Source organism: Schistocerca nitens, chromosome 11 (genome assembly GCF_023898315.1).
Source record: "Schistocerca nitens isolate TAMUIC-IGC-003100 chromosome 11, iqSchNite1.1, whole genome shotgun sequence".
Lineage (NCBI taxonomy): Eukaryota > Metazoa > Arthropoda > Insecta > Orthoptera > Acrididae > Schistocerca > Schistocerca nitens.
Window position 1 is genome coordinate 121,090,093 of NC_064624.1, and position 12,633 is coordinate 121,102,725.

At 42.1% G+C, this 12,633-nt stretch overlaps 1 protein-coding gene across 2 annotated transcripts in view; it reads left to right on the forward strand.

Annotated features, from left to right (window-relative positions):
- The window catches only part of LOC126213034 (plexin domain-containing protein 1), a 486,122-nt gene that overhangs the window by 420,475 nt on the left and 53,014 nt on the right, over positions 1-12,633 (forward strand). For both annotated transcript variants that reach the window (XM_049940603.1, XM_049940604.1), the window contains 2 exons: positions 7,393-7,585; positions 9,785-9,994. In XM_049940603.1, the coding sequence (XP_049796560.1) occupies positions 7,393-7,585; positions 9,785-9,994 (403 nt within the window). The remainder of the gene's footprint in view (positions 1-7,392; positions 7,586-9,784; positions 9,995-12,633) is intronic.

The window sequence follows — 12,633 nt, forward strand, 5'->3', positions numbered from 1 at the left end:
CAGTTCATCTATGTTTTCCGGATGTGTTCTCACTGGAATTATGATTTTATTTATTTCTCTGGCGTCGAGTACCAGTCTCACAGTCCCATTTGCTTTTGGCACGACCAACAATGGGGAGCAGTATGGGCTTGTAGAGGGTTCGATCAAACCCCATTTCCACATGCGATCTATTTCTTTTTAAACTTGAGCCTTTAACCTCCAGGGAACAGGATAGAAAGTTCTACAATACGTTTCGTGTGGCTTAACGTAGAGATGGCATATGTATCCCTTAATAACTCCTGGCCTTTCATCAAACACGTTTTCATACGCTAATAATAATTCTTTGAGCTGCTTCTTCTGATCTTCAATAATGCAGTCAGATTCATTTAACTTCTCATACACTAATTGACCGAAATCTCCTTTAACTTGGACCTCATTATTTACGTGCGGTTTAGAATTTTGTGCAGTCCTGATTACTTGCACACTGATCCCACTATTATATTTTCTGGTAAGGCTTTCTTTTTTCAACAAGTCCAACTCAATTTCTTGTTTATTTACATTTAACCCAATTTTTCCTGTTTTAAAATCTATTCTGCATCCGTATTGACGTAGGCTGTCGACTCCGATAATGCAGTCTACCACCAAATTTTTCACAACAAGGAATGTGCTTAATATTGCTACATTTCCGACTTCTACACTAAGGAGTGACTGCACTTTTACATTAGCCGATCTAGCCCCAATGGCGCCTATTATTCTACAATTTTGAACTGGAAAAATTGGTACTAGTCGTATATTTCTGATCTTGTTGAATAGAGCCTCCGAAATAACATTCGTGGTTGCAGCTGTGTCTAAAACCGCCACTATAGGTACAGTCTCCAAAATGACTTGCACTTCGGCTACTGCCACCTGTTCCTTATCCTCATCTTGGAGTTCTAAGTCCTCGGTCAATTCATCTGCCAGTAATCGTCCATCATTATACGTTAGCATGGGTACACATATCCTGTTGCCCCTCAACCAATTGTTGACCGCTCCTCCGGGGCACGAGTGGGTCCTTACAAGTTTGTTGGATTTTGATTCGCCTGGTGGTTGACATCGTCCGTCACTTCGGTAATTACCGGTTGATTCGTAGATGTCCGTCCCCACTGATGTTGGTTATTTGAGTTTATTCCCCCCGGTTGGTTCCACTTTCTATTACTGTTATTGTTCCAGGCTTGCGGTCTGAAATTCCTTTCGTTCCCCCATACGGGATTATATCGTTTCCCATTCCTGTTGTTCCTTGGATAGCCCCTCACAAGACTATTGCCGGTATTATTATTGAGATTTTGAGGGGTTTCTCCACTATTTATCGATCTCTGTGCGTTCCCTTGCCTACCATTTGGCGGAGGTTCTATCTCCCTATATTGGAATCTGTTGTTACGGGCTTTCTGGTTGTTCTCTTCTATAATGTCTATATGATCTAACGTCGTGAGGAACGACACCAAGTCTTTATCGTTCCCGTAAATTAATTGATTCCGGATGTTAGTTGGTAGTCTTGCGTTAAGTATGTTTATTATGTCTGGCAAGGGCATAGGTCTGTCCCAATATCTAGTTTTATTTATATATTTTTCAAAATACTTCCTAAGGCTTCCCTTTGAAAAAGAGAAAGGCTCTGGGTAGAGCACCTCCTGCCTTAGGCGTTCCTGTACCCCTTCTGACCAGAATTTTGCTAAAAACGCTTTCTCAAAATCGTCATAGGTCGAGCAAACAGAAGTCATGTCTGAGGCCCAGATCGCCCCCGAACCTTGTATATACCACGTAACGAAACTGATCTTCTGCCACTCCGACCAATTTCTGGGTAGCACTCCTCTAAAACTTCGAATAAAAACGATCGGATGGACCCCCGTTTTGTCAGTGTTAAAAATCTGAAATTGCCGATGCTTTATCATTTTTTCTTCGGCATGGCAAAGACTTTCGTAATCTCCGTCAGATAAAACTTCACGCAAGCAACTAGCTCGTGGCAATTTAATATTAGAGTTACTTACACAAGTCGGTATTGTGTGCGAATGTGCAGTAACTGGCTCTATAGTCGCCGCCAACTTCTGCTGCTGGCCTGTATTCATTTGTTCTGAGCCTTGTTGTGAAACGCGTATCGACTCTATCGTTTGTTTCCAGTGCTCGAGATCAGCACCTAACTGCTGTCGCACTTCCTCAAGTCCTTTCGCAAACAAATTCTCTTCCTGTTTGCCACATAGACTCTGGAATGCTGCTTTAACATTTTGCTCAACGTTTTCACACATTAGCCTTTTGTTTTCTAATGTGATTTCGGATAATTTACCCGTTAATACATTAATTTGGTGGTCTATAACGTCTTGACGTTCTGTCAGATGTTCAACACTTTCCTTTAGGTTAGTCTGCGTACGTGCCAATTCAGGAAGTTGCGCAATTGCACATGACATGGCATCTTGCTTTTGTACTAATTGCGGAACCATTTCCATCTGTTCGCGTACGGTATCTATCTTAATAGCCACATACTCCTTCATTTCTACACGTACGCGGTTAGTAGATTCCTCACATTGAGCTTTCACCAATTCTATTTGTGCAGTTAATTTTCGTTCCGTCTCTTCGGCCTGATCTTTTAAGTTCTTTTGTCTTTGCCTCTATCCGCTGCTCTAATTCGGAAAAACTGTCGTGTAACTGCTGCTTAATCTCAGCTTTCAGATTTTCCTGCCCTTCCGTAACTGAGGCTAATTTCGTATTCAAATCATTTTGCCCCTCGGTAACTGAGGCTAGTTTCGCATTCAAATCATTTTGCCCTTCATTAACTGAGGCGAACTTCGCGTTAATGTCGGTTTTCAAATTCTCCTGCCCCTCAGTAACTGAGGCTAACTTCGCATTAATGTCAATTTTCAGATTTTCTTGCCCTTCAGTAACTGAGGCTAGTTTCGCGTTAATGTCGGTTTTCATATTATTCATGCTCTCACTTAACATCTGCATCTGCCTCATGATAATTACCAATGGATCTAATCCATGTTGCGTACTTGCTGTTACATCTCCAGCCGTGTCTACCGGGCGTTCTATTGCGCTATCTGTAGCGATCGGTTCTACAACACTTCTTACTACATCATTATTCTCAGTGCTAACAGCTGAAGGCTGTTGCGTGTTGCTCTGCTCTGCTTGACTCATCTTAAACATTGCCCTAGTTAAAACCATATAAATGTTCTATCGTCAATATGTATATATCTCCCTTCACACAAGAATGCTTCTGTGGCTACTTTCTTATAGTACTTACACAGGTAAATGCAACTAGGGCAGGTCAATCAACTACATCTGGCATGAACACAATTAGTAAATGTTCAAATCTACGTCTACTTCCTCAATACTAGCAAGCTTTAATAAAAAATTATAGATCTGGCCTTTTCTCTGCGCCCAGCGTGCTGCTTTAATTTGTAGATCCACTTAATTTGACTGCGAGTATTTCTTCTCTTTTCCAAGTTAAGTTGTCTCGTCGTAGTTCACATGAAACAGAGAACAAAATTATTTAAACAACGTCCAAAAACGTGTCCTGTCACGGATTGGCCATTATAATGAATTCTCTCTACTTTTGTAAATGATGAAAGTCTATGTGAATGCAGCTTGCCGCTAACTTGGTGTAATGTTTTGTCTGTACAGAGGTGTATCTGTCGCCTTTGTTACTCCTTCACTCTCACACATAAATCGGTACAATAAAGTCAGGGCTTCGTGGTTTATATGGAGGCTGATCCGTGAAAAGACAGACAAACAATTATGCTAATGGAGGATTCTGAGTAATTTTTAGAATTTCATTCGCTCTCTCTCTCTGTCCTTTATCTGTGTACAGTTTAAATATATTATTTACGTGAAATCAGCCTAGTAGAATCTCTGGTGGAGCCCTTCGTCTTAATATTCAGCGGCTGGCTTGCTGGAAAAGATCTTTACATTTGTTATTATTATTAAGCGCTGCATTCAGTTGGGAAAATCGATCGTTTGAACAATTCGTTCAGTTTACGACAGATCTAAAATTTCAGATGTGGACGATTTATAAAAACTCAGAGATTGCAGGCTCTCTTCGTCACAGCTGAAACTTCCCAATTAATTACAGGGCCCAGACAATCATCAATGATTCAGACAGAGAACTCATTCGTCATTCACTCTAGAATAAAATGGTCACAAACCTTATTTCTGAGGAAAATTGTATATTGAATCCATCTCCGTACATGTTCCGTTTTCTGTGGATTTCAAGTCTCATATAATTTACTTTACAAGTTTTTCTTTCTCTTGATCTATCACGCTAGCGGCACAAACGTTCATAGCTCGTTTTAGCGCGAAGAAGAGTAAATATATCTCTTTTAGCAATCCGACAATCTCCCCAACGATACTTCCGAAGCTGATCCTTTCTCCCTCTATAATGACCTCTGTTGTTCCAAAGAATAAACGTACTAGAAAAATACCTTGGCGTCGACGAGCTGTCGACGCATATATTACTAAAAAATCCTATCAGATACTTTTCAAAAGTGAATAATTGTGGATGATTTGATTGACCATTATTAATTATTGCGTGGTAGAGGGTAATTTTCTGTGGGGAGATTACACTGTCTCACTCCCTTCCCAACCACTGCTTCCCTTTCATGTCCCTCGACTCTTATAACTGCCATCTGGTTTTTGTACAAATTGTAAATAGCCTTTCGCTCCCTGTATTTTCCCCTGCCACCTTCAGAATTTGAAATGGAGTATTTGAGTAAACATTGTCAAAAGCTTTCTCTAAGTCTTACAAGTGTTAGAAATGTAGGTTTGCCTTTCCTTAATCTATTTTCTAAGATAAGTCGTAGTGTCAGTATTGCCTCAGGTGTTCCAATATTTCTATGGAATCCAAACTGATCTTCCCCAAGGTCGGCGTCTACAAGTTCTTCCATTCGTCTGTAAAGAATTCGCATTAGTATTTTGCAGCCGTGACTTATTAAACTGATTGTTCAGTAATTTTCACACCTGTCAACACCTGCTTTCTTTGGGATTGGGATTATTACACTCCTGGAAATTGAAATAAGAACACCGTGAATTCATTGTCCCAGGAAGGGGAAACTTTATTGACACATTCCTGGGGTCAGATACATCACATGATCACACTGACAGAACCACAGGCACATAGACACAGGCAACAGAGCATGCACAATGTCGGCACTAGTACAGTGTATATCCACCTTTCGCAGCAATGCAGGCTGCTATTCTCCCATGGAGACGATCGTAGAGATGCTGGATGTAGTCCTGTGGAACGGCTTGCCATGCCATTTCCACCTGGCGCCTCAGTTGGACCAGCGTTCGTGCTGGACGTGCAGACCGCGTGAGAGGACGCTTCATCCAGTCCCAAACATGCTCAATGGGGGACAGATCCGGAGATCTTGCTGGCCAGGGTAGTTGACTTACACCTTCTAGAGCACGTTGGGTGGCACGGGATACATGCAGACGTGCATTGCCCTATTGGAACAGCAGGTTCCCTTGCCGGTCTAGGAATGGTAGAACGATGGGTTCGATGACGGTTTGGATGTACCTTGCACTATTCAGTGTCCCCTCGACGATCACCAGTGGTGTACGGCCTATGTAGGAGATCGCTCCCCACACCATGATGCCGGGTGTTGGCCCTGTGTGCCTCGGTCGTATGCAGTCCTGATTGTGGCGCTCACCTGCACGGCGCCAAACACGCATACGACCATCATTGGCACCAAGGCAGAAGCGACTCTCATCGCTGAAGACGACATGTCTCCATTCGTCCCTCCATTCACGCCTGTCGCGACACCACTGGAGGCGGGCTGCACTATGTTGGGGTGTGAGCGGAAGACGGCCTAACGGTGTGCGGGACCGTAGCCCAGCTTCATGGAGACGGTTGCGAATGGTCCTCGCCGATACCCCATGAGCAACAGTGTCCCTAATTTGCTGGGAAGTGGCGGTGCGGTCCCCTACGGCACTGCGTAGGATCCTACGGTCTTGGCGTGCATCCGTGCGTCGCTGCGGTCCAGTCCCAGGTCGACGGGCACGTGCACCTTCCGCCGACCACTGGCGACAACATCGATGTACTGTGGAGACCTCACGCCCCACGTGTTGAGCAATTCGGCGGTACGTCCACCCGGCCTCCCGCATGCCCACTATACGCCCTCGCTCAAAGTCCGTCAACTGCACATACGGTTCACGTCCACGCTGTCGCGGCATGCTACCAGTGTTAAAGACTGCGATGGAGCTCCGTATGCCACGGCAAACTGGCTGACACTGACGGCGGCGGTGCACAAATGCTGCGCAGCTAGCGCCATTCGACGGCCAACACCGCGGTTCCTGGTGTGTCCGCTGTGCCGTGCGTGTGATCATTGCTTGTACAGCCCTCTCGCAGTGTCCGGAGCAAGTATGGTGGGTCTGACAAACCGGTGTCAATGTGTTCTTTTTTCCATTTCCAGGAGTGTATATTCTTCTTGAAGTTTGAGGGTATTTCGCCTGCCTCTTACATCTTGCTCACCAGATGGATTGGTTTTGTTGTGGCTGGCTCTCTCAAGGCTATCAGTAATTCAAATGGAAGGTTGTCTACTGCCGGGGCCTTGTTTCGAGTTAGATCTTTCAGTGCTCTGTCAAATTCTGCTCTCAATATCATATCTCCCCATTTCATCTTCACCTATGTCCTCTTTCATTTCCATAATATTGCCCTCACCCTTGTCTAGACCCTCTATATACTCCTTCCACCTTTCTGCTTTTCCTTCTTTGCTTAGAACTGGTTTTCTGTCCGAGTTCTTGATATTTGTACAGGTGATTCTCCTTTCTCCAAAGGTCTCCTTAATTTTCCTGTAAGCGGCACCTAACTTACCCCTAGTGATATATACTTCTACGTCCTTACGTATGTCCTCAAGCTCTCCCTACTTAGCCATTTTGCACTCCTTGTCGATCTAATTTTTGAGACGTTTTTTATTCCTTTTCACCTGATTCATTTGCTGCTTTTTTATAGATTTTCTCCTTTCATCAATTAAATTCAATATCCGCTATTAGGATAATGATGATTAAACACAGGGATACCACTGACAACAGGCTTACTAAGCAAAAAGGGTAAAGATAAAAATTAACGTAAACCATTTCCTTTTGTTTGTTTTATTTCCCCTTGGCTTATCAAAACGTAGACAGTCAATAAATGGCATCGGTTTAGAATAGGTACAGTGTTAACTTTCAAGCCTGTACTTTGTCAGTATAGCAGTTTGGAATTTTAATTTGTCAGAATTATTCTCAACAACCCTCTTAAGAAAAAATGGGGGGTCCTCATATACTTCGGTAAATATGGTGTTAAAAATTATTATAAAAATTAGTGCTGACTTAATATAATCAGTTTTATTGCAGATTGTAAAGGTTCTGTTCCCGAGCTACTGTATGTGACAGTCTGTGGTTGCCTTCCAGACGGTGCAGCTGTCCTTCGACTTCCCATTCTATGGGCACCCGGTGCGCAATGTGACAGTGGCGACGGGTGGGTTCGTCTACATGGGCGACTTCATCCACTCTTGGCTGGCTGCGACGCAGTACGTCGCTCCGCTCATGGCCAACTTTGACACCAGCATCTCCGACCACTCTTTCGTGAAGTACTTGGATAATGGTGGGTGCAGATATTTTAATGTGGTCGTATATTGTCGTAACTGCACAAATGTGTGAGTAGAGCAGAAAATTGAGTGACTGACAAATCGTGCAGTGAATGGCATTAGGTTTTATTTGTGTGGTTATTGTTCTCATAAAATATTTCTTTGTAGCATTAGTTATGGTTTTAACAATTTTTTGTTTTAATAAAGTGTTAAAATAGTGACTTGTGCACCAAAAAGTTGTTTTTGACAAACATTAGAAGACTAACCCATAAAATGTGATTTACTAGCATGTTCAGAATTTTTTTTTTTTTTTAATAATTTGTAACTTCTAGAGAAACCATGGAGTTGAAGAAAATGAAAGGGAGCCAGTAGTTAAAAACGATGACAGAGCTGTAGGCTAGCTCCAGTTTTAATTAGTCTTTGCATTGAGCAATCTGTAAAGGAAACCGAGGAGAAATTTAGAAAGGGGATGGAAGTTTGTGGAGCAGAAAGGAAAATCTTATCTGTCGATGACACTGCAGTTCTGTCAGCGACAGTAAAGGACTTGAAAGAGCAGTTGAGAGGAATGGGTAATGTATTGAAAAGTTGTGATAAGATAAACATAATCAAAAGTAAACACAAGTAATATAATGTAACCAAATTAAATCGGGCATTACTGAGGAATTAGATTAAGAGATGAGATGCTAAAAGTGTAAGACGAGTTTATCTATTTGGTCAGCAGAATAACTGGGAAGATATAAGACGCAGATTAGCAATAGTGAGAAAAACATTTATGAAAAAGAGGAATTTATTAGTATCTAATATCAACTTAGACATTGGGATATTTTTTTTCTGAAGGTATTAGTCTTTAGTGTAGCATTTTACAGAAGTGGAACGTTGACAATAAGCAGTTCAGGCAAGAAGGGACAAGAAGCTCCTTAAAGTTTGTGCTGAGCAAGAATGGTATAGATTATATGGGTAGATAGAACTACTATTGAGGTTGTTCTGAATCGAATGGGCGAAATTGCAGTTTGACACATCCTAAGAGAACGAAATATCATTTTTGACATAGATATGACAGTCAAAGCCTTCAATTTCGCCACAGAGCTGTTTTATATAAATTTTGGCAAAATTAGGGTATTTTGTTACATTTGGCTGCTCTGATAGTGGTCTCCAATTGCAACTGGACCCTTATCACAGGCATTCAAACATATTATAAAAATGTGTGTGTGTGTGTGTGTGTTTGTGTGTGTTTTCCATATCTCCTCCTAAACCATTGGACTGTTTCTACCAAACTTTGTACACACATTACGTACTGTGAGGCAACAATCGCTGTGGGAGTAAGAACCACCTAACAATCATAGACTCTGTGTCGTAATGAAATTTGTGAAAAGCTGCCGCATCGTGCACATTTAAATTCATTACTTCTTTTCTACTAACACTACTTGCAACACATTTTGCAGGCAGTATCTGCATATGCTGTTGAATATACTATACAATTACATCATTCTGTGACACACACATTAGAAGATACGGCATCATAAACGTCGAGATGCATGAAGTTTTAGTACACTTATTCTTTACTACTAAGACACTCCTGCTGTCAAGTCAACTTAAGGAAATCCCTGACATGCAGCAGCTCTTTTGACACCTTTCCACTGCCAAGTGTAAATGACTCTAGGTGAAAACTGTAGCAGTCTATAAAACTGCGAGTCAGTCTTGCCATAGAGATGTTTATAAAATCATGTTGTAGAAATGTGTAGCAGCTGTGGCCAGCATACAGAAGCTGTCTGGGATCGTGTTTCTTAATGTGGATACTGTACTTACACATTTGTACATCATGCATATTTCTTTGTGCAACTGTTTCACAATTTCACAAGTGTTTTCATAAATCTGTGGAAATTAAATTTTTTTGATACTTCACTACGTACACTGTTCATTTTTTTGTTTTCATTTTTAATAGAAAATAGACAAATGAGCAGCCAGGCAGTACCAGGTTTGTCAGCTAGTTGTATAGTAAATTGATTCGTGTATATTTGGCTCCTTGCATTTCGGGTGCTGCCTGCACAAATTCCTCCAAACCAAAATATGTACGTTAAATAAGATGGTTAATTCTGCCATGCCCTGTACACCTATCTGCAGGTAGAGGTTTCATTTAAAGTAAAGAACAAAGGAAAATGTAATGGCTGTATGTTGTATGAAGTTGGAGCGTGAGGTAACTGTGTGTGCTTCTGCAGGCACGGCGTTCACGGTTCAGTGGGAGAACGTGCACCTCCAGGACCGCGCCGAGGTGGGCGGCTTCTCTTTCCAGCTCACACTGCACCGCTCGGGTGACATCGTCTTCGTCTACCGCGACGTGCCGCTGCCCGTCGAGGAGATAGCGGACTACCACCACCCGGTGAAGGTCGGCATCTCGGACGCCTACATCATCGACCGCAATGTCTTCTGTGAGTACTCTACTCTGTACATGCTTTACGTGGAGAATTGCTATAAAAGTGAATAAATGTGAGGGTGATACAGCAAATTTTGCGACCAAAATAAATAACCTTTTGCATCCTTCAAAAAGTGTGCCAGTTTGGATACATCATTAAAGCTCCCCACGGAGGCACTGTAACAAATATGTATGAAAATTTTGCGCGTGTAATGACAAAACGCTGTGCATAGAATCACAATCCTCCCCCCCCCCCTCTCTCTCTCTCTCTCTCTCTCTCTCTCTCTCTCTCTCTCTCTCTCTCTCTCTGGTGTGGTATTCTTGTTGCACACAGTTCCTGTTTGAGCTAGGACCATGGGGTACAAAGTGTCTGGTTTAGCCCAGACCAGCAGTCATTTGTATAGCCATTTGAACACCTGCCTTCTGTAACTGTGTTACAGTGTACTAAAAAGGTTTGAATGTTGAACTGGACCTGACACTCAGGCAAGCTGTGCAAATTGATTAATTCCTTGTGCAAAAGATTTCAGTTAGGCCGAAATTAATGCTCAACTATGGCACCATTTCTGTGTGATCATTCGGACTTCACATGCAAAGACGGTCACCATTAATTAAATTTGGCCTGGACCGAGACTGAGGGTTCAAATCTGGTCCACTGGTGTATCAGACTGGCATGATATAAGTTTTAACCGTTTGAAAAAGTGTTCCTTCATTTGGGTTTTACATTCTTTTTCTGGGGCGTTTTTGAAACATGCTGCTTCTATGTTACAAACTTGTATGAATTATTTCAAACTTCCAGCATTTTATTTTTATTTTTATTTATTTATTTTATTTTTTTTAAGGCACAAATAGCTGAGGTCATTACAGCAATGTCATAACCTTACAACACTAATAAGTAAAAGAAGTTAAAAGTGAATACACGTTGTGCTGAATCGCTGGAAAGATAAAGAGCTAAAAATGAGGAATTCCCTTCAGAGAAAGACCACAAAATACGCTGCAGAGACAGCAGTGGTTCCAAATGAAAGATTAAATATTCTTTGCCATATTGCAACAATGGGTTAGAAGTAAGGCACAGTAAACAACCTGCATGTTGATAACTAAAACAACAGATAACCAGATGGCAAACATATACTGGCTAAATAAAGGGCATCCGGATGGGAAATGTTAAACCATCAAATGTTGATGACAGTGAGCACAAAGTGGTGGGGTCACTACTTAACCTGTTAAGTGCGTAGTTTGCGCGCGCGCGCACGCGCGCCTCTTCCACAGTGGGTAATATATGCCAGCGCGCCCGTTCGCGGTGGTGCTGCGTACTGTTCTCACATTTGCCTTCGCGTCTTCATTGTTGAATTTAAATTGATATTGGGTGGAAATGAATAAAATACATTGCAGTAGTTAACAAAACTGTATTTTCACAATATTACATGTCGTTTTCAGTGTAAAACATTTTAAAACAAGGTGCTGCACACGAGGAAACTTCGCATTTTGCGCACCGATATGAAGTCTCTTTGCGAAGGCCTTTTCTCGTACACGCCACACACCTCCTTGTTGGTCTTTTCTTCGTTGCGGGTGGCAGAAGGTCTGGAAAATGCCTGGCTGTAAGGCGTGTTGCTTTTGGTGTTCGAGGTGGGCGTCCTACTGATGTCCCTCGATGTGAAGATATGGTCAACTCTTCAACGAGAATAATCAGGAAGCTCGTTCTACTTTGTTCGCCACCATGCTTCTTGTACAGAATGTATGCATTGTAGCATGCAATGTCCAACAAGTGGTGGAAAAGCTTCTAATAGTATTTTTTCAGCCTGCTTCTGGCCATCTGGTGGCTTTGTAACTGAGAATCGCACCTATCCACGCCCCCCGTATTCTTCTTGTAGTCGACGACAACTTGTGGCTTTTGAACAATTCCCTTCTTCGAGTTTACATTTACAAATGTATCGTCACGGAAGGTGCTGACCATAACATTGTCTCTTTTGTCTTTCCATTTCATTACCATCTGCTTGCCTTTGTACCCTGTTATGTACTCCCCTTTTTTCAGTTTTTCCTTTTTTACGAAGTCAATGAAACCCTTCCTGTCTTGCCGCATTGTGCCGACAACATCGGTGTTATTGCTGGTTAGTTTGTCCACCAAATCTGTACTGGTGTACCAGTTGTCAAGATAAATACAGTGGCGTTTCCCGAGTAGATCATGTGTAAGCTCCAAAACAATTCGAGAGGTTACTTTTCATCTGGATAGTGGCTACCATAATTAGTGTCTTTTCCAGTGTAAACAGTGAAGTCCCATACATACCCGGAACTGCTTTCAAAGAGTTCGTACATTTCTGATACCAAATCTGCTATGTGTTTCTAGCATTTGTAGACTTAGAAAACGCTTTTGACAATGTTAACTGGAATACTCTCTTTCAAATTCTGAAGGTGGCAGGGGTAAAATACAGGGAGCGAAAGGCTATTTACAATTTGTACAGAAACCAGATGGCAGTTATGAGAGTCGAGGGGGCATGAAAGGGAAGCAGTGGTTGGGAAAGGAGTGAGACAGGGTTGTAGCCTCTCCCCGATGTTATTCAATCTGTATATTGAGCAAGCAGTAAAGGAAACCAAAGAAAAATTCGGAGTAGGAATTAAAATTCATGGAGAAGAAGTAAAAAATTTGAGGTTCGCCGATGA